At 46.0% G+C, this 27,994-nt stretch overlaps 2 protein-coding genes and 1 long non-coding RNA gene across 7 annotated transcripts in view; 1 reads left to right on the top strand and 2 right to left on the bottom strand.

Moving 5' to 3' along the window:
- Positions 1-3,212, bottom strand: part of LOC141197003 (serine/threonine-protein kinase Nek5-like) — a 105,879-nt gene extending 102,667 nt beyond the window's left edge. The window contains exon 1 of one of the 2 annotated variants that reach the window (XM_073662618.1): positions 3,083-3,212. The gene's annotated coding sequence lies outside the window, so the exon portion shown is untranslated. Of the gene's footprint in view, positions 1-403; positions 429-3,082 lie in introns of those variants that run through there. The other variant, XM_073662620.1, reaches the window with a different exon arrangement.
- LOC141197105 (uncharacterized) lies at positions 62-27,901 on the top strand. Its single transcript, XR_012269455.1, has 3 exons — positions 62-532; positions 20,801-20,860; positions 27,752-27,901. It is a non-coding gene; the product is annotated as an uncharacterized lncRNA (long non-coding RNA).
- Positions 4,236-27,994, bottom strand: part of LOC141197059 (serine/threonine-protein kinase Nek3-like) — a 47,979-nt gene continuing 24,220 nt past the window's right edge. For 2 of the 4 annotated variants that reach the window (XM_073662623.1, XM_073662625.1), the window contains exons 8-14: positions 27,562-27,616; positions 27,266-27,466; positions 27,094-27,178; positions 25,778-25,903; positions 23,836-23,970; positions 20,215-20,344; positions 4,237-4,681 (exon numbers count right to left, since the gene is read on the bottom strand). In XM_073662623.1, the coding sequence (XP_073518724.1) occupies positions 4,612-4,681; positions 20,215-20,344; positions 23,836-23,970; positions 25,778-25,903; positions 27,094-27,178; positions 27,266-27,466; positions 27,562-27,616 (802 nt within the window). In that variant the 3' untranslated portion in view covers positions 4,237-4,611. Of the gene's footprint in view, positions 4,682-20,214; positions 20,345-23,835; positions 23,971-25,777; positions 25,904-27,093; positions 27,179-27,265; positions 27,467-27,561; positions 27,617-27,994 lie in introns of all 4 variants that reach the window. The other 2 variants (XM_073662626.1, XM_073662624.1) reach the window with 2 other exon arrangements.

Below are 27,994 nucleotides of genomic sequence, written 5' to 3'. Positions count from 1 at the left end.
TGTCCTGCTGGTGGATGTGACAGTGGTCATAGTACTAAGGGTGGTAACAACTGCCACCAGGGTGTAGGATACAAAAGAAGTAAAGGAAGGACCCAGGCAGGGGGAAAGGCATCTCCTCATACCCAGGCTGCAGGGGTCCCTTGAGCAGCAATCAGCAGAGGAGGAAGGTGGTACTAGCAGCGTGATATGCGAAGGCTTGGTCCGAGGAAAACCCGACCTTGCATGAGATGCAAGCATATTAGGGCAGGCTGGATAGCAGAGAGCGAGCAGTCTTCTCTGGACTCCGAGCTTATGAGTGCCAGAGAGGGGACAGGGACTGCTAAGAAACCCGACTGGTGATAAATGGGAGGGGGAGCCACTGGGACTCTGCAAGCATCAAGTTCCTGAATCACATACAGCTTACCCGGTCTGAGGGTCAATAAGGTGTGAGAGCGCGGTGATGCCCCGACAGGATTGTGACAGAGGGTGCCGAGGCTGGCCGGTGCAGGTGCGTGAAGCAAGCAGAGGAGCAACAGAGGAAGAACCATAACGGGTAAATACCAATGGAAAATAGCAGAAAGGGACAGAGCCCACGGCATAAAGGGGCAGAGCCCGCACCATTAAGTGGATAAATTGCCTGCTCTGACTGGTCAAAGAGCGGGTGCATGATGAACCCATTGATTGGCCAGGGGGAGAGACCCACCAGCTGCGCTGATTGTGCAGAAGCCCCGGGCCACTTACCATGTTGATTGGCCAGCAGACGAACACTCGCCGGAAACTGATTAACGGATGGTGCCCACTGTATTGATTGGCTAGATGTGTGAGAATACTTAAAGGGAATCTGTCACCCCCCTGAGCGATATCAGACCTCTACTATGGGCATACAGGTGATAGAAAAGTAAATCTATACTTACCTGTACGGCCCATAGCAGAGGTCTGATTGCAGAGAAATCTGGTTTTATAAAGTCTGTTTCCCAGAGGCTTGGCATCCGGGGGACGTCAAGCAAACCCCTCCTATCTGCTTACTATTCCCCTAAATCGCCACCTCTGTGCTAAATTACCATATTTCTCCCCTCCCCTGCACGTCACAGGGCCCTGTGACAGACCCTGTGACGTGCTCTGCTCTGCCTCCCCTCCTGCGCATGCGCAAAGCGCCGCTACCATGGAGCGTGCTTTGCTTCCCTCCGGCCCCGTTTGGCTGCGTATTGCACCGCAGCTTTGTATTGCGCAAGCGACAGTGAGTCACTGAGACTTCTGCTCCGCTGGCAGTGACTCATTATGTACATAACATACTGCAGAATGAGTTACCAGTGAATCCATCAGTGATCTCGTTCTGGGGACACGCATTGTAACCTTTATCTGTTTTCTGAACTGTCTTCCAAGTTGATTTATGTACATTAATCAGGCAGCATCTATCAGACACTGGCTGTATTAATTAAGCCAGGTATGTTTGACTCTGAGACGCTGTGGTGTTTCAGAGAAATACATACTTTAAAAGCCACCGGGGCCTGAGCCTGCTCCCAGTGGCTTCTCCTCGCCAACTCCCCTTGAGTGGTCTCTTCCTGGGTGGGTGTATAGGGAGAGATCTGTTAGTCACTGGTAGCGGGTGCGGTGAAGCTGCCAGAGTCCCATCTTTTCGACTAGTCTCTGGTTCAGCTCAGTCCCTGGTGGCTGGTAATGTATTGTCATACTGTACATAGCTTACAGCCAGCGCCCATGGATCGAGCAGCATGCATCAGCTTCTCTTTAAAAACAAAAAAAAGCCATATCCAATTCATGCTAGAAACATCCATGTAGACTTCTCAATAATTAACTGTAACATCAGGCCAACATTTTTTTTTTTAGCAAAAAAAGCAGTGAAAAAAAAACCCTATTGCGCTTTAACCTTGCCTTAAGTAACTAATGAGGGATCATAGCTCGTTGCCTAGTCCCCAAACGATCAGATACTAGTAAAAAAAAGAAAACTAAACATAGTACTAACACCTGCCCCCCTGGGTCCAGCACCGGCTCGTCACCTCTGTTCCAGTTTCTGTTTTTTGGTGGCAGCGTTGGCAGCATGTTGACCGCGCACATCACCGCTTCAGTCAATAACTCAACTTAGCGACTCTGCTATTGTAGACAGCAGGCAGAAATTGCTGAGTTCAGTGATCGGCTACAGCTGTGATGCGCTCTGTCAACATAACGTCACCGCTGCAGCCAAACCACAGAGACCAGAGCAACAGAGGGGAGCTTTTCCTAGATCCGGGTGAGTACTGTCTGTATTTGTTTTATTATTTACTAGTACCTGATCTTTAGGAGATCACTTTTTTTTTTAAAGAAGCACTCACATCAAAGTTTTTATCATCTTAATATATTGCAGTCATCATATTTATATGGCACTGTGTACTTACAATTGCTCATTTTCCCTTTCTATCTAGTTAATTCTTCTCTTTTCCATTAGGTCTGTGACATCACGTGATTAAAAACTGACCAGCTGAATCCTTCTAAGCTCTATAAAAGACAGGAAGTCTCTTTTCCCTTCATGAGTCATGAGTCACTGCAAAGTCCCTGGCAGGACGGAGCTGATGGGTCAGGAGCTGAAGAGGGAAATGATTTATGCAGTGAAAAGAGACTTCATGTTTCTACATAGAGCAGAGAAAAGAGAATTTACTGGGTAGAAAGGCAAAACGAGCAATTGTAAGTGCACAGTGCTGTATAATATGATGACTGCAACATACTAAGAGGATAACATTTTTGATAGGAATGCTTCTTTAATGATTCAACAAATAATATCAATAGGTGGCTGAATTCGTGTTTTCCTGGCCTACATTTCACTTACACAAGAATTGTGTTTAGCTCTAGGGTGAATCTGAGAGCGATGGTGTCTACACATAGTATATAGGTAGTGGTGTGTACTGGAGAACAATACCGGCTTGTCTAACACTAGGAAACAATACATGGGGGCAGCGAGATTCGCACGGTTCTTTGGAGAACAAGTCACACTGGCATAAGACAAGAGCATATAAGAAAACAAGTTGGAAAAATAAAACTATCAAAGGTCTGATACGCTGGAGCATAGACACTAAACCATAGCCAGTAATGAAAACAAGTGATCCCAACATACCTGTTTCTGCCGGTGAATGATCTCGGTTTTGTTCCTGCTCGAATCTTTCAGTGTAAGCAAAACAAATACCAAACGAGTCTAGACAAAATCACGTCAGTCACCAACATAAGGGGAGCCCCACCCAGGAAATAGTGTTATTTCCAGTAACTTTAATGGGGGGGGGGGGTCACAGTCTTATGTAAATAAAGTATAATTATTATATAATGAAACTTAATGATTAAACTCTGCTGTATTTCATAATTTCTTTCAACATAGAGTTTGAAAACCCCCATAGATGTATAGATAGATAGTCCGGCTTATGGCTGAGAAAAGGATCCAGTAAAGTCCAGTCTACGGGGAGTACAGGTGCGGGACTCTCATTCTAATGATCATGGTCATCCTGACAATGTGGTCCACAGTGATAGGAGCTTTGATAAAGAAAGCAAGATAGCATTGAATTGCGTAGTTTTATTTCTTCTTACCATGCTTCTATTGGAATTAATTTTTATTATACTACAATGAAGTGGAATTTTATTCAGTAGCTGGAACGTTACTCTTCTGGAAACTTTTTCACGTTTGATCAGATCATGGTTCTGGGAATACTGAACTCAAATATTCATGATTGGGGAGCTGGCAATCCTTCTTTTTCCTCTTTTTTGTATGTAATAAACGCCTCCACTTTTGAAGAATTAAAAAGTTGGGCTCAGCCACGCATCATCCTGGATATTCCCCAGCTCCATCAATTTTGACTTAGCTACCCAAAACTGCTGAGCAAATTCCAAAAGTTGAAAAATTATTTTTGCAACTTCACGTTGTGCAAAAGTTTTGGAACTTTTCAAAGTGTTTTCTGGTGTAAACACTATTAAATTGGCCTCAAGGCTGCGCTAAAATTTGGAGTCTTTTGGCGTTCCCTGCCATTTTCACTTGGCACTGACAAAGGGGTTGGAGCTAGGGTGGAACAGGGTGCGGCGACTGATGCTACTCAAATTCATGACTAGCAGGGGCGTTCGCTAAGCCACAAATCTTACTCCACCAGGGACTGTAAAATCTGTAAAGTGATTAAAGTCAATAAAAAAAGTAATGTTTAAAAAAAAAAAATGAAAAAAAAAAAAAACACCTCACAAAAAATACACAAAATTACCATATTCAAATCTCACAAAAACTTTTATTCATAAATAAGTAGTGTTGTGCTAACAGGCTTGTAGGACCCTGGTCCAGCAGTCATGTGGGTAGTCTGTGGCTGCTGTCCCAGAGCCCTGTGAACTTCTGAATTTCCTCCTACATTCCGCATCCCCGGGGCCTGACGTGCGCTTTAATGATGACATAGTGCCAAGCCTACTAGTCAATTGAGATGCCAGAAATTCCACCAGGAAGCAGGAGGCTTGCAGGGCTCTGGTATGGTCGCCATGGACTGCCAACATAGACGATGGACCAAGGTCCTGCCAATCTTTTGGATCATCTATAAAAATAAGGTCCATTCTCCTGTAGTGCTGTGTTGAGATGACTTCAACCGATTTCCTTCAGAGCACATCTCAGGCTGGTCTTCAGTATTACTGCGAATCTGTCACCTTCAAAAGCTCCGAGACCCAGTCAGGGTCCACCTCTTCTTCCTCAAAATCCCTATAGATTAGAGAATAAGAGAACGCAGATTAATTTACTATCATTATAGAGCGATCACATCCTGCTTCGTAAAGCACAGGGAAAGTATACTCAATGAGGCACATTCATCAAATGGAGTGCACCAGCAATGAGGCAGAACATTCATCAACACTTCGGTGCAAGTGACGTGTGAAAAAAATGTTCTCTGACATGTATAAAAGGGCATGGTAAAACAACCTGCAAAGAAAGAACGACAGAGAGAGAAAGAAAGAAAGAGAAACAGAGAGAGAAAGAGAGAAAGAAAGAAAGAGAGAGACAGAGAAAGAGACAGAAAGAAGGAGAAAAAGAAAGAAAGAGAGAGAAAGAGAAAAAGAAAAGAGAGACCTATAATAGGATCTCAGATGGAAATTCAGTTAATTAGTTTCCCAGGCTCTTGGCTCCTTGCAGCCTTTCCTGCTCCATGTAATCTCAGTTTATAGTCTCACTCACTAGTCATCGACCAGAAGACTGATCAGCCAGTTGCTATTAGCAGCCAAACAATAGGAATGGTATAAAGTTACTATGTATGTTCCCCAGAGCCGGTTTTAGGCAAAGTAGGGCCCTAGGCAAAAGTTTAATGTGTGGCCCTAAATGCTGACATTCTGCATCATCACACTCAAACATTTTGGTTGTATTTGAGCACTGAGTTCAGGCCGTTTAATGAGCGTGATAGACAATATTGAAGTCGTTAGACGCTTGTTGCACGCAGGCACACGCACTGTGTGTCTGTACCCGACCATTTACATAGACTATTAACATATACACTACCGTTCAAAAGTTTGGGGTCATTTAGAAATTTCATTATTTTTAAATGAAAAGCACATTTTTTTTCAATGAAGCTAACATTAAATAAATCAGAAATACACTCTATACATTATTAATGTGGTAAATGACTATTCTAGCTGCAAACGTCTTGTTTTTATTGCAATATCTACACAGGTGTATAGAGGCCCTTTTCCAACAACCACCACTCCAGTGTTTTAATGGTACATTGTGTTTGCTAACTGTGTAAGAAGGCTAATGGATGTTTAGAAAACCCTAGAAAACCCTTACACAAGTATATTAGCCCAGCTGAAAATGGTTTGGCTGAATTGAGAAGCTATAAAATTGACCTTCTGTAACATACCTGGCGGCGTCCTTGCATGGTGGTCCATCTCCCACTGTGCAAGAGCGCGCACTTGATCTCCAGTCCAGAATGTCTCTCTGGCTTCCCTCCATGCTGTCTGTTTGTGTCTGCTTCTGCTGCTTAAGGGCGGCGCCCGATCACTTCCTGCTTTTTGTACCTGCTGTGGGTCACACCCCTTGTGCGTCCTCAGCCTATTGCTGTCTGTCACCTGGTATATAGCTCAGCTGCTCCCATCTATCCCTGCCTGAGCATAGTGTTTCTTTCAGTGTGTGCTTGCACTCTGAAGGTGCCAGGTCCCGTTCTTTGTCTCCTGCTTTGCGGTATCTGTTCCCGTGTCTGAACTGAGTCCTGTCTGTCTCCTGCCTTGCGGTTTCAGTTCCCGTGTCTGAACTGAGTCCTGTCTGTGTTCTCTTGTCTGCCTATCCTGGAGGCTGTATTTCCAGGCCTGTCTGAACACGCTCCTAGCCTGTTCCTCCCGCCTTCTAGGGGCCGATTATCTAGACCCGCTCCGGTATCTTGTCTGTCCTGTCTGAACACGCTCCTAGCCTGTTCCTCCCGCCTTCTAGGGGCCGATTACCTAGACCCGCTCCGGTATCTTGTCTGTCCTGTCTGAACACGCTCCTAGCCTGTTCCTCCTGCCTTCTAGGGGCCGATTACCTAGACCCGCTCCTGTATCTTGTCTGTCCTGTCTGAACACGCTCCTTGCCTGTTCATCCTGCCTCTCTGGGGGCCGTATTCCCAGACCCGCTCCTGTATTCCGCTGCAGTGTCGGTCTCCTCCATACACTCAGTTCCAGTCTGAACTCTCTCCTATCCTTTACCTGTTTTGCCTCTATGTCCGTTCCCTTCCCTTTTCTGCAGAGTCTGAACTCGTACCTAACTCCTGCTTGTTGTCTCTGTACTCCCGTTTGTGAGTTTGTGGTCCACTCGCTACTTCACTGCAAGTACCCTGTGGGTATCTGGCTCTGCCTTTCCCTTCCTGTCTGTTCCGTGTGAACAGAGCCCTGTCCCCCCTGCTCAGCCTTGCCTGCTCTGACTCCTTTGCTCACCGCTCCGGCGGTTCTAGCCTGCTCTGACTCCTTTGCTCACCGCTCCGGCGGTTCTAGCCTGCTCTGACTCCTTTGCTCACCGCTCCGGCGGTTCTAGCCTGCTCTGACTCCTTTGCTTACCGCTCCGGCGGTTCTAGCCTGCTCTGACTCCTTTGCTCGCTGCTCCGGCAGCCTTGCTCCGCTCTGACCCTTTTGCTCACTGCTCCGGCAGTCTCGCTCCGCTCTTATCCTTTTGCTCACTGCTCCGGCAGTCTTGCTCCACTCTTGTTCACCGCTCCAGGCGGTCTCGTCTTGCTCACTGCTCCGGCAGTCTTGCTCAGCTCTGACCCTTTGCTCACCGCTCCTGGCGGCCTTGTCCTGCTCTACTCTTGCTCACCGCTCCAAGCGGCTTTGTCCTGCCCTGTTCTCGCTCACCTCTCTGGGCGGCCTCACTCTGCTGTGTTTGTCCGCCACATCTGTGGTTCTGTTCCTGAGTCCCAGTGTGTACTGGGTCCTATCCCGCCAGTGTCCCTACCTGCTAGTGCCTCCCTGTCTGCACTCTAGCTGTGCTTGCCTGTACCCCTCTGCCTGTATTGTTCCTGAGTCCCAGTGTGTACTGGGTCCTATCCCGCCTGTGTTCCTACCTGCTAGTGCCTCCCTGTCTGCACTCTAGCTGTGCTTGCCTGTACCCCCCTGCCTGCATACCCGCCTGCCTGCATACCAGTTGTGCCTGCCTATACCCACCAGTCTGTGTGCCAGCCTACCAGTCTGTTCCTGTATTCCCCTGTGTGGGTCAACAGCCGTGTCCGGGGTCTGTCCTGGAGTAGCACCTGGTCTCTCTGCTCGGTTCCTCCTTGGTGCACTGGCGTCGTATGCCGTCGTGCCACCTTGGTCGGATCGGGCAGATACTTAGTTACGCCCCTCCAGGCACTCTCCGGTTCATGGCACAGTGGAATCACTACATAAACACGCACACGCCAGTCAGTCCGGGCGTGTGCATAACACCTTCCTTTGAGCTAGTTGAGAATCTGGAGCATTACATTTGTTTGTTCTATGAAACTCTCAAAATGGCCAGAAAAAGAGAACTTTCATGTGAAACTCGACAGTCTATTCTTGTTCTTAGAAATGAAGGCTATTCCATGCAAGAAGTTGCCAAGAAACTGAAGATTTCCTACAACGGTGTGTACTACTTCCTTCAGAGGAGAGCACAAACAGGCTCTAACCAGAGTAGAAAGAGAAGTGGGAGGCCCCGCTGCACAACTGAGCAACAAGACAAGTACATTAGAGTCTCTAGTTTGAGAAATCGACGCTTCACAGCTCCTCAACTGGCAGCTTCATTAAATAGTACACGCAAAACGCCAGTGTCAACGTCTACAGTGAAGAGGTGACTCTGGGATGCTGGCCTTCTGGGCAAAGTGGCAAAGAAAAAGCCATATCTGAGACTGGCTAATAAAAGGAAAAGATTAATATGGGCAAAATAACACAGACATTGGACAGAGGAAGATTGGAAAAAAGTTTTATGGACAGACGAATCAAAGTTTGAGGTGTTTGGATCACACAGAAGAACATTTGTGAGATGCAGAACAACTGAAAAGATGCTGGAAGAGTGCTTGACGCCATCTGTCAAGCATGGTGGAGGTAATGTGATGGTCTGGGGTTGCTTTGGTGCTGGTAAAGTGGGAGATTTGTACAAGGTAAATAGGATTTTGAATAAGGAAGGCTATCACTCCATTTTGCAACACCATGCCATACCCTGTGGACAGCACTTTATTGGAGCCAATTTCATCCTACAACAGGACAATGACCCAAAGCACACCTCCAAATTATGCATGAACTATTTAGGGAAGAAGCAGGCAGCTGGTATTCTATCTGTAATGGAGTGGCCAGCGCAGTCATCAGATCTCAACCCCATTGAGCTGTTGTGGGAGCAGCTTTACCGTATGGTACGCAAAAAGTGCCCATCAAGCCAATCCAACTTGTGTGAGGGGCTTCAGGAAGCACGGGGTGAAATTTCTCAAGATGACCTCAGCAAATTAACAGCTAGAATCCCAAAGGCCTGCAATGCTGTAATTGCTGCAAAGGGAGCATTCTTTGACGAAAGCAAAGTTTGAAGGAGAAAATTATTCTAATAAAAATCATTATTTCTAACCTTGTCAATGTCTGGACTATATTTTCTAATCATTTTGCAACTCATTTGATAAATAAAAGTATGAGTTTTCATGGAAAACACAAAATTGTCTTGGTGACCCCAAACTTTTGAACGGTAGTGTATACAAGTTAGAATAATGCAATAAAATATATAAACATACACACACGTATACACAAATATACAAGGCACACACATGTACATGGCACACACTTATACACGGCACACACACACGTACACGGCACACATGCTGCACAACAAATGCTCAGTAGATACACACATTACACACAGCACATGTATGCAGGACAACAATATTCATATAAACACATACAAATCTCTCACAGACAGCACACACCTCACTGCTTTATGCTGAAGGGAATGAAGATGTTCCTTACTATGAGCTGCAGCTTCTCCTGCTCACAGCAGCACTGTCCCAGCAGACACCTCCCTGCCTTCTCCTCTGCTGGGAGCTGACAGGAGCACGAGGAGGCTGACAGGAGCACGAGGAGGCTGACAGGAGCACGAGGAGGCTGACAGGAGGAGTCTGGCAGGAGCAAGGGGAGGCTGGCGGGAGGAGGCTGGCAAGAGCAAGGAGAGGCTGGCAGGAGGAGGCTAGCAGGAGCAGGTGGAGGCTGGCAGGAGCAAGGGAGTGGGGGCCCTAGGCAGATACCTAGTCTGCCCTGCCCTAACTCCGGCCCTGGTGGTCCCGTAACAATGTGACACATTTTACATGAACTTGTTTTTAATTTTGGAGATGTGCTGACAACAGGGTTTCTAGAGAATAGGAACAGCACAAGATGAGTCAGAGCTGAAAATGTAATGAAAGGGGAAGGAGAAACGATCCCAACAGCGTCTACTTACAAGAATTGTGGATGATGTCAATTCTAAAGATATCCTGATGTGAATAACTACGACTTCCTACAGTGACCGAGAGGAACACCGACTGCTGTCAGTCATTTTCAATAATATGAAAAGGCCTCAGACTGATCCTAATATTCACTATTCACAGCACAGACTAAAAAAATCAACTATTCAAATGCAAGATTTCACAACACAGTCTACATACATTAGTAAACAGATCTTTTAGAGTCTTGATGAGACTGATGCATTTACATTGAAAACCACATCAGAATGACTGTGTAATCATGATTATAGGGCTTGTTCAGACCAGCGCATCATATAGACGTGTGCTGTCCATGTGTGCCATGGACCGAACACTGAAAAACAGTAAAACAAATATGAGGGCACCACCCAATCATCGGGATCAACCTAGCACATACTTGTAAAGAAAATGTCAAGAAAGAGAAAGAAAAAATATGCAATTGCTATGGGATGACCATACGAAATAAATCATTTTATTCAATACAAATTAATAAATTAAAAACAATTTAAAAGGCAATAATTGGCCAAACATGTACAGACAAAGGTGGAGGGCTATAATAAGGCCAACACCTATCCTCATTTGCTAAAAGAAGTTGTAAATAGTTTACACGGTATAGATAAACCACACTGCAAGGTATGTGCCAATATATAAATTTACCATGTAAAATCCAATGCAAAAAATGACATGATATAAAAGATGTCCAATGTAAGGCTAGAATAAAACACAATAATAATGACAATCAAAGCCAGATGGAAAAATAGTCCAATGGTGCTATACATGATGAATCCTGAAATTGCAAAGGAAGGCAAAAGAGCCTGACAAACATTGCAGTAATGGGTAAAGATCCTTGTTTGTGGCATCAAATGAAATAAGGATCAAGGACCTCACTCGTATCGCCAGCCCTGTTGTGGCTTTCTCAGGGATATATGAACCGAACACTGAGAGCACACGCACCAAATATAGCCTATATCCCAGTGCACATGCATTATTTTTCCAAAAGGAATAGTAGTGCATGTAAATAGCAAGCATCTCCAGCATAGTGAATGAGCACATGGAGCCAATCACAATTTGCCCAAGTTTTAGTATGGCCTTCTGAACCTGGCCTTAAAAAGGTGGTGTCAACTACCCACTACACGGTAAAATAATAACAGCTATTCTCCCCTCCGGTTTGGGCACCCTTCCATAGATGTCGGCACCTGCTCTCCCGGAGCTCGTGTGACATTGTTATGTCACGTGAGCCCTGCAGCCAATCAGCGGCCACTTCACTCTCCCCTCCTTCAGACAAATCAGACATCATAAGGAAGTCCAAGAGCAGCAGAAGCTCTCGTTTCTTCCGGGTGTCATTTTCTTCCAAAGGAAGTGAGCATGAAGCAGCCAATGACTGGCTGCGGGGCTCACGTGACATAATGTCATGCGAGCCTTGGGATAGCAGGCATTGACATCGCTGGAATGGCGCGTGCACCGGAGGGGAGTATAGCTGTTATTTTACGTGGGGGGAAATATAGTTATTGAGATAGGGTTCTGCAAATAGTGGACAACTCTTTTAAGATTAGCATATTTTGTGTCCATTTGTAGTATGAAACAGTCATGAGACAGGTGCATTCAGTCTCCACACACCCAGACTGACATCTGAGGCTTGTTCTAAGCAGGGTGTTATCTCAGCAGGGAGGAGGGTCGCTGAGGAGCTGTCAATCCAGCTAGGTTGGTGGAGATTGGAGTTAAACTTGCATAAAAGATTATACCGGGGCAAACACAGACATAAGATGGCCACTGTGTATGAACAGTATATTGACCCTTTGCAGTCCAGTAGCTCATCATAATATACCCCTTTATGTGTTTATGACATAAGCTGATTTTGCTGCCTTGGAGGTGGAAATGGGCCCCTAACCTCTTGAGACACTGGTCGCAGATTGCACAAATGGTATGTCCCGACCCCTGGATTATACAGACATTCTGACAAAGGTAAGTATACCATTCTCATCAGGTCTAAAAGATCTATTTAATAGTGTATGCAGTTTATATTATGAGATCTCGTGACTGATACGCATGAAGGTGATTTTCAGGTTAAGTGTAATATTGCAAATTTCTGCAGCCATATTAAAGATGTAAGTCCCAACCAAATGTAGATGTTATAGAATAATGATGGTCCATGATGCAGTCATTTCGGGTTGTTAGACCAGCTTGGTCTAACAACTTGATTTGGTTTGGACCAGCATCTGTAATATGGGGCAAAAATTTAGCCTGTATTATGCTCATGTTAAAATGACCTATAGTGACTGTCCACTGTTCATTATTTTCAGGCTTCATAAAGGGATTTTCTACATCTATGTTTCAATACATTTACAAACTTGGTCTGTAGAATTAACAAAATCAGCTTTACTGACCGAATACTGCCTCTCTGCTGCTGTGTCTACAGTCTTTGTTGGCATGTCTACAGCACATGATGCCAGGGATGCCGTCTACAGCATGTCCTGGCTGCAGTGGTGATGTCTTGTCTACAGCTCGTGACCACTGCAGCCAATCACTGGGCAGAATGGTCAAATGCTGTCGACCTTGGTATCACCCCTGAGGCAGGACATGTTGTAGTCATCTCACCAAAGACTGGGGCAGGCTTGTACAGTATTAAAATGTACATGTTGGTAACCCCTTTAAAGTGGATTTGTCATTAGATTTTAAACAAAAACTGCATACATTATTTAAGAGTATGCACCAAGATTGGAAGTTATCAACTTATCCATGGGATAGGGGATAACTTTCTGATCATTGGGGCTCCAACTGGTGGGACCTGCACAGATTCTGAGAACAGGGCCCCATTTGAATGGACCAGAAGATGAGCATGGGCACCTCCCTCTATTCATTCTCTATGGGACTGCCAGAGATAGCAGAGTGCTGCATTCGACTGGTCTTTGGCAATTCCATCCATTCTTGGAATTGGTGCAGGTCTCAGCAGTCAGAGAACCAATGATCAGGAAGTTATCCCTAATTCATCAGATAGTATGTAAAGATCGGCAATCACAAAAGTTGCAATCAATTCAGGACTTTATTCCATATAATATTCAAAACATCTGTTATATGACATGTTTTGGCTTTTACACCAAAGCCTTTTTCAAACAATCTTGTTTGAAAAAGACTTAAGTAAATATATATACTCATGAATATACCCAAGTATATTCATGAGCCATCCCTTGACACAAGCACCACTTTTTCTCCGAGTGCCGACTGGAAACATAAGTGCAATTCATCAGATAAGAGATAACTTCCAAATCTGGTAAAACCCCTTTAAAGAAATCTGATGGGCCTGATGGGGAGGTGAAGCTAACTTTGAAAATCTGTGTCAGAATAGCTGCATCATCCTTTTTGAAAGTTTAAACTCAATCTCTGCCGACCTAGTCTGATTGACAGCTCCTCAGTGTCCCTCCACTTTGCCGATGCTGATATCTCACACTGCTCAATACAAGCTGCAGCTGTCAGTCAGGCTGAGCGGAGACTGAATACATTTGGACTTAGAAGCTCTTTTACCTTATAGCTGGAATCATAAAAATGCTCATTTTAATATAATTATATAGCCATTTTGACGTGGATTTAAAAAATAATTACAATAGCATCATCAGTTCCAAAATATATATTTAGAAATGTATATAGTTTATATTGTGAAATCTGGTGACAGATCCATATCTAGTTAATTATACAACTATATCTGCCTGAAGCCACCTTAGCATACTTATTGTAAGGGCCCGTAGGCTAAACTCTGCACGATCGACCGTCAATCTAATGTGTATAGGGTCTCCCAGCTCTGCCCTAACGAAGAAGGACTCGGCCTGTTGAAATTCAGACTACTGATCTTCGCATGTATGGAGGAGTCAGGAAAGATTCCTGCTGGCCCAAGAGATCATTCTGCCAACAATTTTCTAATGTGTATTGGACCTTACGTTTTTTTATCTCCCAGAGTGGGGCCTGCAGGCGGCTAGATTTTATCTTTTGGTAATGTCTATTTAGGGGATTTAGAACTTTGTAAAACTGCTTACGAAAGAGGGATTTTTGGTACTCACCATAAAATCTCTTTCTTGGAGCCTTCATTGGGGGACACAGGACCATGGGTGTATGCTGTTGTCGCTAGGAGGTTGCCACTAGGCAAAAAAAGAAAATAGCTCCTCCTCCGCTGTATACACCCGCCTACAGGCACCAAGCTCACCAATTAGTGGCTAAAGCAGTAGGAGGAACATAAAGTAATTAACTATGCAATGCCCAACGGGGCACAACCGTGAAAACTAAATTAGATGCCCAACAGGGCCAACTAGACATATGCCCAAAATCAGGGAGGGTGCTGCGTCCCCCAATGAAGGCTCCAAGAAAGAGATTTTACAGTGAGTACCAAAAATCCCTCTTTCTTTATCGCTTCATTGGGGGACACAGGACCATGGGACGTCCAAAAGCAGTCCCTAGGGTGGGAGAACAAAAGATAGCCACAGATTAGGTCTGACTGCTGGCAACCGCCGCCTGCAGAACCTTCCGTCCAAGACTGGCATCAGCCGAGGAATAAGTGTGGACTTTATAAAACCTTGAAAAGGTGTGGAGTGAAGACCAGGTTGCAGCCTTACAGATCTGAGAAGCTGAAGCCTGATGGCGAACAGCCCAAGAGGCCCCCACCGCCCGGGTGGAGTGAGCCCTTACCCACGGAGGGGGAGGTTTGTCCGAGACGCGATATGCCTCCAAAATGGTCGAACGTATCCAACGGGCAATGGTTGACTTGGAAGCAGGAAGGCCCCTGCGACGCCCTTCAGGGATGACAAACAGGGCGTCCGAACGTCGGAGGGAGGCTGTTCTAGAAAGGTACACACGTAAGGCTCTGACCAGATCCAGTTTGTGCAGGGATTTCTCCCATGGGTGCCGTGGGGCCGGACAGAAGGAAGGCAAAACAAGGTCTTCATTGATGTGGAAAGAGGAGACTACTTTCGGCAAAAAGGAAGGCACCGGCCTGAGCACTACCTTGTCTTGATGGAAGACCAGAAAAGGTGACCGACATGAGAGGGCTGCGAGCTCTGCAACCCTCCTAATAGAGGTAACGGCCACCAGAAAAGCCACCTTCCAGGAGAGAAGAGAGGCTGAGATGTCCTGAATGGGTTCAAACGGGGTCTGTTGGAGGATGCTTAGGACCATATTAAGGTCCCATGGATCCACCGGGAGGCGATAAGGCGGCGCCAGGTGAGCCACCCCTTGTAGAAACGTCTTGACCTGAGGACGGGAAGCCAAGTTATGTTGGAATAGAATGGACAAGGCCGAAACTTGGCCTTTGAGAGTGCTTAGAGAGAGTCCCGCTTCCAGACCAGACTGAAGAAAGGCCAAAATGACCGGTAACGAAAAGGACATGGGAGCTAGCAGATCTTTCTCGCAGTGACGAAAAAAGGCTCTCCAGGTTCTGTGGTATATGTGCGAGGTTGCGGGTTTTCTGGCACTAATTAGGGTCTGGATAACCCGCCTTCCTCAAGACTGAACTCTGATGAAGAATAGGCCCCGGAGAGAGGAGGTCCGGACGGTCTGGTAGTCTCCAGGGGGAGTCGACGAGCAGGTTTACTAGATCTGCGTACCAGACTCGTCTGGGCCAATCCGGGGCTACTAGAATTACCGGTACTCCTTCTGTCTTGATCTTTTTGACGACTCGAGGGATCAATGGTAGAGGGGGAAAAAGATATGGCTGCTGGAACTGAGACCATGATATGACTAGGGCGTCTTGAGCGATCGCAAGGGGATCGCGGGACCGGGCTACAAAGGATGGAACCTTGTGGTTTAACCGAGACGCCATGAGGTCGACATCCGGCGTGCCCCATCGTAAGCAAATCTGATGAAACACCTCGGGATGGAGAGACCATTCTCCTGAGGCAAGGCCCTGTCGACTAAGGAAGTCGGCCGCCCAATTGTCGACCCCCGGAATGTAGACTGCTGAGATTGCCGGAACAGTGTTCTCGGCCCAAACTAGCACTCTTGCCACCTCTTTCAAGACGGACTTGCTGCGCGCTCCTCCCTGACGGTTTATGTATGCCACAGCCGTGGCGTTGTCCGATTGTACGCGGACTGGGAACCCTGCAAGAATATCCTGCCAGTTACGCAACGCCAGGTAAATTGCCCTTATCTCCAAGATGTTGATCGGTAGGGAGACTTCGTGGGGACTCCACCAGCCCTGCACCGTGTGGTGAAGGAAGACTGCCCCCCAACCGATGAGGCTGGCATCGGTCGTGACCACCTGCCAGCGAAGCGGTAAGAATGACCTCCCGGGTCTGAAGGAAGAGGGGCGAGTCCACCATGGTAATGACCTTCTCACATGAAGAGGTAACCTGATGCGTCGATCTAGAGACGACGGGTTCTTGTCCCATGCCGACAGAAGGGCCAGTTGAAGAGGCCGGGTATGGAACTGGGCAAAAGGCACTGCTTCCATAGCTGCCACCATTTTTCCCAAGACACTCATGCATAGGCGAAGAGAGTGTAGACTTGGGTCGGAAAGGTGGTGGATTCCCTAACGGAGAGAGTTTATCTTTTCCCTCGGGAGAAGGACCCGGGCATGGGTCGTGTCGAACTGCATCCCTAGAAAGGTTACGCGTTGAGATGGGACCAGGGAGGATTTGTCTGTGTTTATCAGTGAGCCTAACCGAGAGAGCGTGTTCAAGGTGATCTGGAGACAGTCCTTGAACGTGGGACCCTTGATCAATAGTTCGTCGAGGTAGGGGATAATTACAATCCCCCTGGCTCGTAGAATGGCCATGACTGTCGCCATTGCCTTCGTGAAAACCCTCGGGGCGGAGGGAAGCCCGAAGGGGAGAGAAGTGAACTGATAGTGTGCGTTCTGGAAGGCAAATCGAAGGAACTTCTGATGTGGTGCGCAGATTGGGATGTGAAGATACGCATCCTGAATGTCCACTGAACATAGATATTCCTCGGCTTCCATCGAGGCGATTACCGACCTGAGGGACTCCATTCTGAAGTGCCGGATGCGTACCTGACGGTTTAGTTGTTTGAGGTCCAGAATCGGACGTAGTGAGCCGTCCTTTTTTGGAACAACGAAAAGATTGGAGTAAAAACCGGAAAAACCTTTCCTGAAGGGGGACTGGAACTATGACTCCTAAGTGCAGAAGGGAGGCGATGGCCTGAAGAAAACCAGGAAGCAGAGATGGATGTGGGGGGCGGGACCTGAGAAATCATGTTCCTGGCATGGCGTTGAATTCAATCTTGTAGCCAGAGGTCACAATCTCCTTGACCCAGGCGTCTCCTATTGCCGAGACCCAAGAGTCTCGGAACAGAAGTAGACGGCCTCCCACCCTGGGAGAAGTCCCAGGTGGGAGTGACCCGTCATGCTGAAGAAAATCTGTTGGATCGTGATCCAGAGGGCTTAGAAGAGCGACCCTTTCGGCGCCAGTTGGGAGTGGGCCTAAAGGTAGGCTTACGTCTCTCTCGCTGTGCTGGGGTCCTGTTGAGAGGAGGGGCCCGGTTGAGCGAACTGACGAAAGGACCGGAACTGAAGGGAACGTCTCCTAGGAAAGGGGCATTTAGGTCTCGGCTGGGGATGGGAGGTGCTCTTACCCCCAGTGGCATCAGAAATGATCTGGTCTAACTTAGACCCAAACAGCCTAGAGCCTTGAAAAGGGAGATTAGTTAGTGATTTTTTGGAGGCCGGGTCGGCGTTCCAAGCGTTCAGCCAAAGAATTCTACGTATAGCAATGATATTGCTAGAGACGCGGGCTGAACAGGCAGCGGCGTCAAGGGATGCCGTGAGCAGATATTTTCCTGCGTGGGCGATCTGATCCGCTAGGTCAGCCAGATCGTCCGGGGAAGCCCCCGTTAGGATACCCTGCCTAAGCTGTTTGGCCCATGCGGAGACTGCCTTTGATACCCAAGTTGAGGCGAAGGAAGGACACAGAGAGGTGCTAGCAGCCTCAAAGGCTGACTTAGCCAAGGCCTCAACCTGTCTCACCGTAGTGTCCTTGAGGGAGGAACCGTCTGGAAGAGACAGCACCGTCTTGGCCGAGAGACGAGAAACAGGAGGATCCACAGATGGGGACTCCGTCCATTTACTGACAAGATCATGATTAAACGGGTATAGCATGTCTAACTGTTTCTTTCCGGTGAAGCGCTTTTCTGGATGCTCCCACTGTTTCTGAAAGACACCGTCAAATTCTGTATGATAAGAAAAGGTGCGAGCCGGGCGCTAAATTTTCTTGAAGGAAATGGAGTAGTCCTGAGAAGGGCTCTCGTCCTCTTTAACATGCAGAGTCTGATTGACGGCCGATATAAGGCTGTCAACCATGTCCTGGATCTTAGAATATTGGTCCGTGTCGGATCCAGAGTCAGAATCTGATGCCGAGTCAGATCCCAGGGCGACCTCTGGGGAAGAGGTGTGAGATGCAGGGAGCATTTTGGAGTCTGGAGAGCTGGAAGACGAACTTGTGTGAGTCCGTTTCTGAGAACGTGCTCTCAGTCTGCCCTTGGGAGGAGGGGGCAGGGGTGCCTGCGAATCATCCATGGGAACGTTCGGAGCACTGGTGGCCGTGGATAATATAGGTAAGCGTTCTAGGACCTAAACCAGAGATTGAGATACCTTGGTGAGGTCAGAGACAGACTGGGACATAGCAACAGCCCACTCCAGAGGAGGGAGAGTTACTTCTTCCTGGGCGGCCGGGGGATCTTGGGGAGCCAGCATGGTGGGAGGCTTGCAGGTCGAGCAGAAAGCCATTGTCAGACCCGCGGGCCACTTAGTACTGCAAAGAGCACAGGCGTAGTATGTGACTGTGTGAGCGGGACGGACAGAAAACTCCCTGGGTTTGGGCATATGTGCCTAACCAGTAATACTGCAGAGGAGGGAACCTGTGGGCAGGAAAGGTGTGTGTTGGTGCCAGGGCAGAGCCTACCCAGACTAGGAATATCCACAGTCCAGTATCCCCAGTCGGAAACTCCGGAGCTGAGGCCGAAGGGAGCCGCTGTAGGAGGTGCGGTGCTGAAGCAGCCAGGCAGAGCCAGGAACAGAGAACAGCGTAGAGGGGTGGGGCAGGAGCCGAGCGTGCTGTCCTGAGCGACTTGGGGGAGCCGAGGCTCTGATAGGTGGAAAGAATGGGGGCGGGCTTAGGAAACCAGCCGCTGATAGGTCTCCGGGAGAAATGTGGGCATGCCGGATGCATCACAATGCTCCTCGGTCCTGATTGGCCGATTGCCGGAGGGGGCGTATACCCGCCGGTAAAAGGAATGCCCCACCTGAGACGCGGGCCCCGACAGAGGAAGCGCGGGCAGATTTGTCGCACAAAAAAGAGAAGAAGGAGGGGGCTGAGGGGAACGCCATGATGCGGGGGACACCATGCTGCGGGGGACGCCATGAAGATGTGAGGAGAGGGGGCGTGGCCAGGGAAGTGCTGCTGTAAGTAAGCTGTTGTTGTCCATATCCAGTGTTCTGGGCCTGGGGGGCTGCAGTTGTAAGGCAGCAGGACTGGGAGGGATTGTACCTTTGTTTGAGGTCCTGATACCTCTTCTTCCTCTCCCCCTCTGAGGGTGGTCCCAGGAGGTCCCCCGTAGATAGGGGGGATCCTGGCTCTTCCTCCTTCCCGCACTGACCGGTGCTGGACAGTGCAGGAGACGGTGTCGACCACAGAATCTGGGGGAAGGTCACCGCAGTGACCACCGTCTCCCTCCCAGGCCGCTCCGAGGAGGGGGCTGGGGTGGGGAATAGGCAAGGACTGGCCACCGGGAATCACCCTGAGACCCCTGGGGGTGACAGGGGATAGGTCTTGCCCAGCGGGTCCGAGAGTGGGCGTTGTGGGGAATGCCACACAGCTCTCTCGGTCGCTTGAGAATGGAGATAACAGGGGACGCAGTGTTTCCCGTTAACCCTGAAGAGCTGTAGCTGAAAAATAAAGAACAAGGATTAATAAAACACAACAGGGTTGGATCAGTTAGGATCCAGGTCTACCTCCTACAGACACTAAGCTTAAACTGGGTGTATACTGCGGAGGAGGAGCTATTTTCTTTTTTTGCCTAGTGTCAACCTCCTAGTGACAACAGCATACACCCATGGTCCTGTGTCCCCCAATGAAGCGATAAAGAAATAACTATATCAAGAAATGAGTAAGCGCAGAAAACAACAAATGTTAAAAGGTGGACAATCACTTTCACACTGGCTGGTTAGTGTAGTGTCACGTTTAAGAATGCTGTTTGCATTAAAAACATATATTTTACCGATTCTTGTAAATTATATTATTAAAATGGAATAAACGTGGAGGTTTTACCCCACGAGGAGCTGGAACCTGTCTCTCTTTTTAAAAATTCCTGATAGAAAATGAATAAGAAATATAGGACTCACGTGTCTTCATCGTCAGATCTCGGCGCCAGTCTCTCAAGATCAATCTCAATTTCTTTTTCTTTGCTGTCTGTGGCATCTGGAGCTTGACTGTTGTTAAAGAGCGGACCCTTCAGACAATCTTCAGGGGCTTCTGTTGTGTAGACAAATAAGAAAATCCAGGTATATCAGAGGTCGCCGACTTTTTGTACTTTTCAAGTCTCTTTCTAATATGATTCTTTGTATTAAAGGAAAAAAGCTAATAAAGATGAAATGACCTGGCTCTTACGCGGCTGAAGCCTGAGCTAGAAGATCAGTTGTGGATGCAGGAGTGTGTGCAGGGGTTGCAGTCGCACCCAGGTTGGAGAGCCTGGGGAACCAAGAGGTCACTTTGTCCCAAGAAAGACCTCTTAAAACCCAGTGATAATTGGGAGCTCTGGTGACACTTGTGAGCCCCAATGTCAAATCTCCAAGTTGGATATTTTCAGATACGGATTATACACAAATATGATCAGTCATATAAGTCATATCATGGTATCTCTGTGGATGTTGTGTGCTGGGGCTTCTACAATTTAATACTAATATTTTTAATATTAATGTTCCTTTATAGATTACCACCATAGTCTGCAGCGCTATACAACCAGACAAAGTAGAAACAACAACTAACAAGGTAAGAACAGCGCTGAACCCTGCAGGGCAGATGTCACTTGATTACCTATTTAATATGTAAGGTTGAAATTTCACTTGTTGTTGGGTTTTCCTTTAAAAAGCTCTTCTATTCTCAGTCAGTCATATTGCTAGGATATATTTAATCAATTCAAGTGGTTTTCTTAAAGGGGTTGTCCAACTAGAAACTATTCCTTCTTTTAAGCATGGATTGATTAACCCCTTCAGGACCGGAGCATTTTTCAGTTTTTGCGTTTTTGTTTTTTGCTCCCCTTCTTTCCAGAGCCAGAACTTTTTTATTTTTTGTTCAATATGGCCATGTGAGGGCTTATTTTTTGCGGGACAAGTTGTACTTTTAAATGCCATCACTGGTTTTACCATATTGTGTACTAGAAAACAGGAAACAAATTCCAAGTGCGGTGAAATTGCAAAAAAATGCAATTCCACAGTTGTTGCTTTTTTACCATGTTCACTGAATGCTAAAACTGTCCTGCCATTATTATTCTCCAGGTCATTATGAGTTCATAGACCCCAAACATGTATAGGTTCTTTTTCATTTAAGTGGTGAAAAAAAATTCCAAAGTTTGCTAAAAAAAAAAAAAAAGGCGCCATTTTCCGAGACCCGTAGCGTCTCCATTTTTCGGGATCTGGGGCTGGGTGAGGGCTTATTTTTTTGCGAGCTGGGCTGATGTTTTTATTGATACCATTTTGAGGTATATCTGATGTTTTGATCGCCCGTTATTGCATTTTATTACAATGTTGTGGCGACCAAAAAAACGTAATTCTGGCGTTTGGAATTTTTTTCTTGTTACACCATTTACCGATCGGATTAATTATTTTTTATATTGATAGATCGGGTGATTCTGAACGTGGCAATACCAAATATGTGTATGTGGGGTTTATTTTTTATTATTTTATTTTGAATGGGGCAAAAGGGGGGTGATTTAAACTTTTATATTTTTTTAAGAGACTAGAAGCAGCAGCTGTCCGATCGTCTCTGCTACATAGAGGCGATGAGCAGATCGCCTCTATGTAGTAGAAATGCTCACTTGCTATGAGCGCCGACCACTGGGTGAGGTGGCGCTCATAGCAAGCGAGAAATGACCACAGGGGTCTGCTGCAGACCCCGGGTTGTCATGTCCACGCATCGGTGACCCTCGATCACGTGACGGGGTCACTGATGGGCGGGGCCTAGGATGCGCTTCAGAGATTGACAGCGGCATTTAACTGGTTAACAGCCGCGGGTGGATCGCGATTCCATCCGCCGCTGTTGCGGGCACATGTCAGCTGTATAAATCAGCTGACATGTGCCCAGTTCAGTGTGGGCTCAGCGCTGGAACCCGCGCTGAACAGGGGGTGCCGACGTGGTGCGTACTATTACGTACCACGTCGGAAAGGGGTTAAAAATAATAAGTTGAGGAATATTCCCCATACGTCCCCTTCTCTCCCATGGATCCTGCACAGGCCGCTCTGGAGGCCCAAAAGTAATGTATGCCCCGATCGGAAGTCACAGCAATCCTGAAGCTTGTAATTGGCTGCAGCGGTCAGGTGAGTAGAAGAGCACGTCTTTATAGAAATATCCCATTATGTGTTCTTCTAATCAGCCTGTAATTGTGACTTCTGAATAGGGTAGACACCACTTCCGGAATTGACGCAGACCTCCGGAGCGCCTGTGCTGGATAAGTGGGAGAGTTGGAAGGTGATTATGACTCTGTTTATTATTTTCAATCAATCCATACCAGAAGAAAAAAAAAAGTATTTTTTTTTCGGACAATCCCTTTGATATTCAAAGTTATCCCTATCTTTAAGGCAATTCTAACAGATCACTGGTGGTCTGACTGCTATAAGGATGCCCATTACCACTCCAATCATTGTCTACAAGACTGAAATAGCCTCCCGCTGTATGCGGTTTTCTCTGAAGTCTAATAGGTAATGAACAGAGCGGAGGTGCGCATGATTGACCATTCAGAAAAAGATCGCAGAGGCCTCTTTTCAGAATTTTTGGGGGTCCCAGTAGTCAGAGCTCCTTCGATCAGTAAGTTATCTACTATGAGATAAATTTCAGTCTTGGGAAAACCCCTTTAAAAATATCTGGAAGTCCAAACGGTGGAGTACCCATGAATCCTGAGAGTGCAGGGGTCAGTATTGGTTCAGTATCAGTTTTTCCCTACACAGCAGTGCTTCTGGCCAACAAGGAGTAGAGACACTGAGGAGCTGTCAATCGGGCAATGTAGGCGCAGATTGAGATTAAAATTTCCAAAAGCATTATATAGCCATTCGGACATAGATTTTCACAGTAAGTACACCAGCTTCTTCAGGTATAAGATCTATTTAATAATGTATGCAGTTTGGATTGTGAAATCTGGTTACAGATTCCCTTTAAGGCCTTCTATATCATATCAAAGCAAATGCCAATGTCAGTGGGATCGCCAAGGTATCTTATGTGTATGGTGTCCTGCCAGCTCTCTCATCTCAAAAGATTATGGTGGGAAAAAGAAGGATCAAGTTTGTTGACTTTCCTTTTGTTCTCATGGGAAATAAGCCATCAGAAAAAAAAATGAAAGCTCGGTTTCCCATACATAATGGGGTTGGGGGGCACTACTGAAAGATACTCGACAGCTTTGGAGTTGTGTGACTTCTGAGATATCAGCCGCCCCGGTTAAAGGTGTGCGCTACATATGGCCATTGTAATTTACAAGCTGGCTTCATATAAGGAGCTTTTTTATGGTCACTCTATGGTGGTATTAGAGAACTGTATGGTGGTATTTGCTTTGAAGTCACTGACATAATCAATGATAACAGTGAAGACAACCAGTCGTCATCAGCAGTTACCAAACCAGATCCCCTCCCCAGACCTTTGTAATGGGGTAATCGTCTTAATAAAGACCTGAGAGTTTTATCACAGGAGATCATTGCAGTCTTTATGTAGATGTGTGTGTAATTATGGCCAGAGACGGAGTGCACTCACGATACACGTACTGGATCTGTAGATGGTGTAGGTCTTAAATGCCGAACAGAGATCCAGGTTATTCAGGATATTAAGAACAGTTTGTGGTTCCTCTTTATTCCATTCTTTCCTCTTCTCGCTGAGATCATACTTTATAACATGGCCTCCTGTGTACAGAGAGAACCGTGAGCAGACATCAGCTGCAAACTCCACTCCATCCATATGGAAAAAAAAGATAAGTAAGAAGGTGCAGCTAAGGATGGAGAAAGGATTTTAGTGTAATTCTCACATTGCATTTATCACTAGAGACTTTGAACTTCCAAAATGAATCTCTTTTTTTCTATGCTGAGAGCTAAGCAATGGTTAAAGGGATTGTCCAGTGAAAACAAGTCTATAGGATAGGTGATAACTTCTAGATCGTGGGAGTCTGACTCTTTGGACCCCAACCAATCGGCAGAAAAGGGCACTTTTATCCCCATTACAATGGAGCTTTAGTGAGTAAGCTCGACTGCCGATCTATTCAATCCCTATAGGACTACCAGAAAAAAGCCAGGCGCAGTGTTCAAAAAGTCCCATAGAGAATATAGTGAGGGGTACGCACACTAAGTCTCCATTATAAAGGGAATAAAAGTGCTCCATTCTGCCAATTGGTTGGGGTCTGAGCGGTCAGACTCCCACCAAACCGTAAGTTGCCACCTATCCTGTGGATAGCTTATTTTCACTGGAAAACCCCTTTAAATATGTTAAATGGCGTCTATTACCACAAAATGACTGTCCAAACCAAGCACAGTTGCTTGGCGGACCCTTGGTTTAGCGGAGCAGTTCAGTGCACCTTCCCATCTATTTGTATTCCATCTATCTCCGCCCCCGTTTCCTTGATTGACAGCTCTGGATTTACAGGAGCCAGAGAAGGGCAAAAAAGTAGATGGAAAGTTACACTTAACTGTTTGCCAACGCCAACAGTGCACCGAGCCCCTGTGCTTATTTTGGACAGTCATTTTGTTCTGGTAGACTCCCATTAAGGATGCTGCTTAGTCATAAAGGACACATGAAGGGGGCGACACCATGATATCTCATCAGTCTGGTAGAAGTCTGCCATCACTTTTAGCAGACAAGTTGGTCTCATATATTCATAGAAAACCAGCACTTCTGGCCACAGGGCCAAGAGAGGGAGAGTGCAGCAGGAACTCAGCACTAAATGATAACAGCACAGGGGTGTACACATTGGGGGGGGGGGGGGGGATTTATCAAGAATGCGGCCTTCTATGCCAGACTTGAACCTATAATACGCACCAAATTTATTAAGAGGCACAAGCCTTCTTTTGGGCGGTCCGTTATTATAGTAGATTTGGGGCTATAAAAGACCCCATTTTGCCAAGTCCTGCCCACTTTTAAAAAAGTGCTGGGGCCTGTGCAAAAAGTCTCAAAATTTTGTGCAACATATCAGGTTTGATGCTAATTTTTCTAGCATAGAATGAATGATAAATTCTTCCCTATTGTTTCCCTAAATGACTGCGGATGCCGCCTCTATTCCCTAGGAGGCGTAGTAGTGTTCGGCAGCGTGTCAGGAGCCACAGCAGGACACATGGCCTCCTAGTGAATAGATATGGGCACCGTGGAACACAGGCCGTGGACGGTCTATGCTGCCATAAATGTAGTTGGAAGTATCAAAATATTAAGAAATAAACTATTATTAAAGTTCTTTAAATGTATTTTTTAAGTGGTTTTCCAGATGTATTATTAATTCATCAATATAAGGTTTTCAAATTGCTGGGACCTCCGTGATCAGCAGAATGGATGGGATGCGGCCCCCAATGTGCATCTGGACCTGGTACTGTGGCTAAACACAAGTGCTACACTTCATTCTGCTGACTGTAGTAGCCGGACCCACAGTGATGATTTATATATAGTCTATCCTAAAGACAGGTCCTTATTGTCACAAGACATTATCCACTAACAAATGTGATCCGACACCTTCACTCCTGTCTGCGTCGATGCTTGATGTGAGGATGGAGGCCTTTTCTAGGACATCTAGGACGCTCTCCGTGGCGCCTTTCTCCCACTGCTTTCTACTCGATACTGGTGACCTGGACTCATTTGCTACATAAAGAGTAAATGTGAAAATCAAACATTTTGTTGGTCACATATATACGGTAAGTAGTGGACAGTCATGTTGTGTATATAAAAATACATCACATTAAAAATGAATTATTTTAGAAAATATCATTATCTAATAGGCATCTCAACACCAAAGTCTTTTTTTAATTCTTCTATCATTTTTATATTACAGCAATAGAGCTGAATTAAACGAATTTTCCAAATCTTCCCAAACACTTTTATCCCTTTAAAACAGCAAACAAAACCGATGCTCACGCTCCCCTTGTCCAGCGCAGCTTCTCTGCCGCTGCTCCGGTCTGTGTGTTTTGGCTGCAGCGGTGAAATCATGATCACAGCTCACATCACCACTGCAGCCAAACATTGAGCTCAACTGCTCTGCCGATGTAAACAGTACAAGACGTTGAGCTCAGTGATTGGCTGCAGCGGTGATGTGAACCGTCACTATTGTAGCCAAAGCACAGAGAACAGAGCAGAGGCGGAGAGTTAATGCTGGACCTGGGAGGGTCAGTACCTGCTTTCTTTGTTTTACAAGTATAAAAGCTTTTGGGATCACTTTTCTTAAAGTAGAAAACCCCTTTAAAATGTTGTACAAGAACAGTATGGTCATGAATAATACAAAAAAAAATGGTCAGACTCACACTGATCACCAGAAATACAACTATACCTTTAAATGGGTAGTAGATTAATACTTAAGTACATTCTATATCTTGCAGTATAAGGGAAGAATGGTCTTGGACTGTGACTGAGGGTTATTAAAAGTTTTTTTTTGTACTTAAATGCATGTATTTGGGCTAAAAAAAATTAGTAATTCAGTTTTTAATTAAAAATGTTGCACCGATTGGCTTTTACAGGCTCTTTGTTCCCCTGCACATTCAACTTTGATGTGTTTTACGGTCATAAATCAGCTATGAGGAGCTTAGAAAGAGAGATAGAAGAGTCAGAAACTCTCCAATTGAACTGTCAGAATGAGCTCGCTGACTATTTCTTAGTCAACTCATTCTGCAGTCACTAACAGAGTGCAACGCAGAGGCTATAGAAGGCAGACACTGCAACATTTTTAAGGAAGCACAAATACGAAAATTATTTCTATCCCAAAAAACATACATTTAAGAATAAAAAATGGACAACCCCTATAATTACTGAAATGAATGAATACATGACTACAGGAATACCATCAGAAGAAGTTTCCTGACGTTCTGTTGTAGGTTGGATCATTGAGGCAGATTGTTCACTTTGAAGGTCTGAAGTGTCATCAAGCTATTAATAAAAGGCACAAATTTAGAGGGCAAGTAATGACCCCCTCACGGCCCAAAATACCATAGTCTGGGGATAATCACTAGTTACCTGTGCAGAGGCGCACAAATTCACCATTTTTAGTAGGCCTCTTCTCTTCAGTATGGTGTTGACTGACGGTCGCTGTCGGGGGTCTTTGCGAAATATCTGTTTAATGAGACTCCGCAGATCATAAGAGTATTGAGAAGGCAGCGGACTGTAGGTCCCTTGACAAATCTTCAGAATGAGATTTTTCCAGCTTCCTGCTTGAAACTTGACATAAGGAAAAAAATAAATAAAAAAAAACATAAAGTAATAAAATAAAAAATAATATGGAGTTTGGAAAGGTAAAAAATACATTTACTTACAGGGTGTTTTAAGGTGCAGATTTCATATAGCACACACCCCAATGACCAGACATCACTGAAACGAAGAAGAAGAATTCACTGGAGATGCGCAATGCTGTTACTAACACAGAATAGGAGACTTGGCTTGATGCTTGATTCCCTTTTGATTACTTTGCAGATTTTGACACAGATTTTACCCTTTACATTACAGGGCAAGGAATCTATATCGCAAGAATCAGCTGGAGATCCGCGGCCACCCCTTCAGATCTGTATCAGAAAAATTCACTACATGTGACCAGGGCTCAGAAAATCACTTGTACTGTATTGCGAGGTATTGTCAAACTACTCCTCCCCTATAATAGCCCGCTAATGGAAGGCCCCAGGCTGCCATGACAACCCATTATCACCCCGATATAGTGCCGCAGTAGATGGGGTCAATAGGATGAAGAAAGCC

The sequence above is a fragment of the Phyllobates terribilis genome, unplaced genomic scaffold, assembly GCF_046119375.1.
Source record: "Phyllobates terribilis strain yellow unplaced genomic scaffold, ASM4611937v1 Scaffold_2__4_contigs__length_985480577, whole genome shotgun sequence".
NCBI lineage: Eukaryota > Metazoa > Chordata > Amphibia > Anura > Dendrobatidae > Phyllobates > Phyllobates terribilis.
Note: the sequence above shows the minus strand (reverse complement) of the source record. Positions and strands in the feature narration are given on the sequence as shown.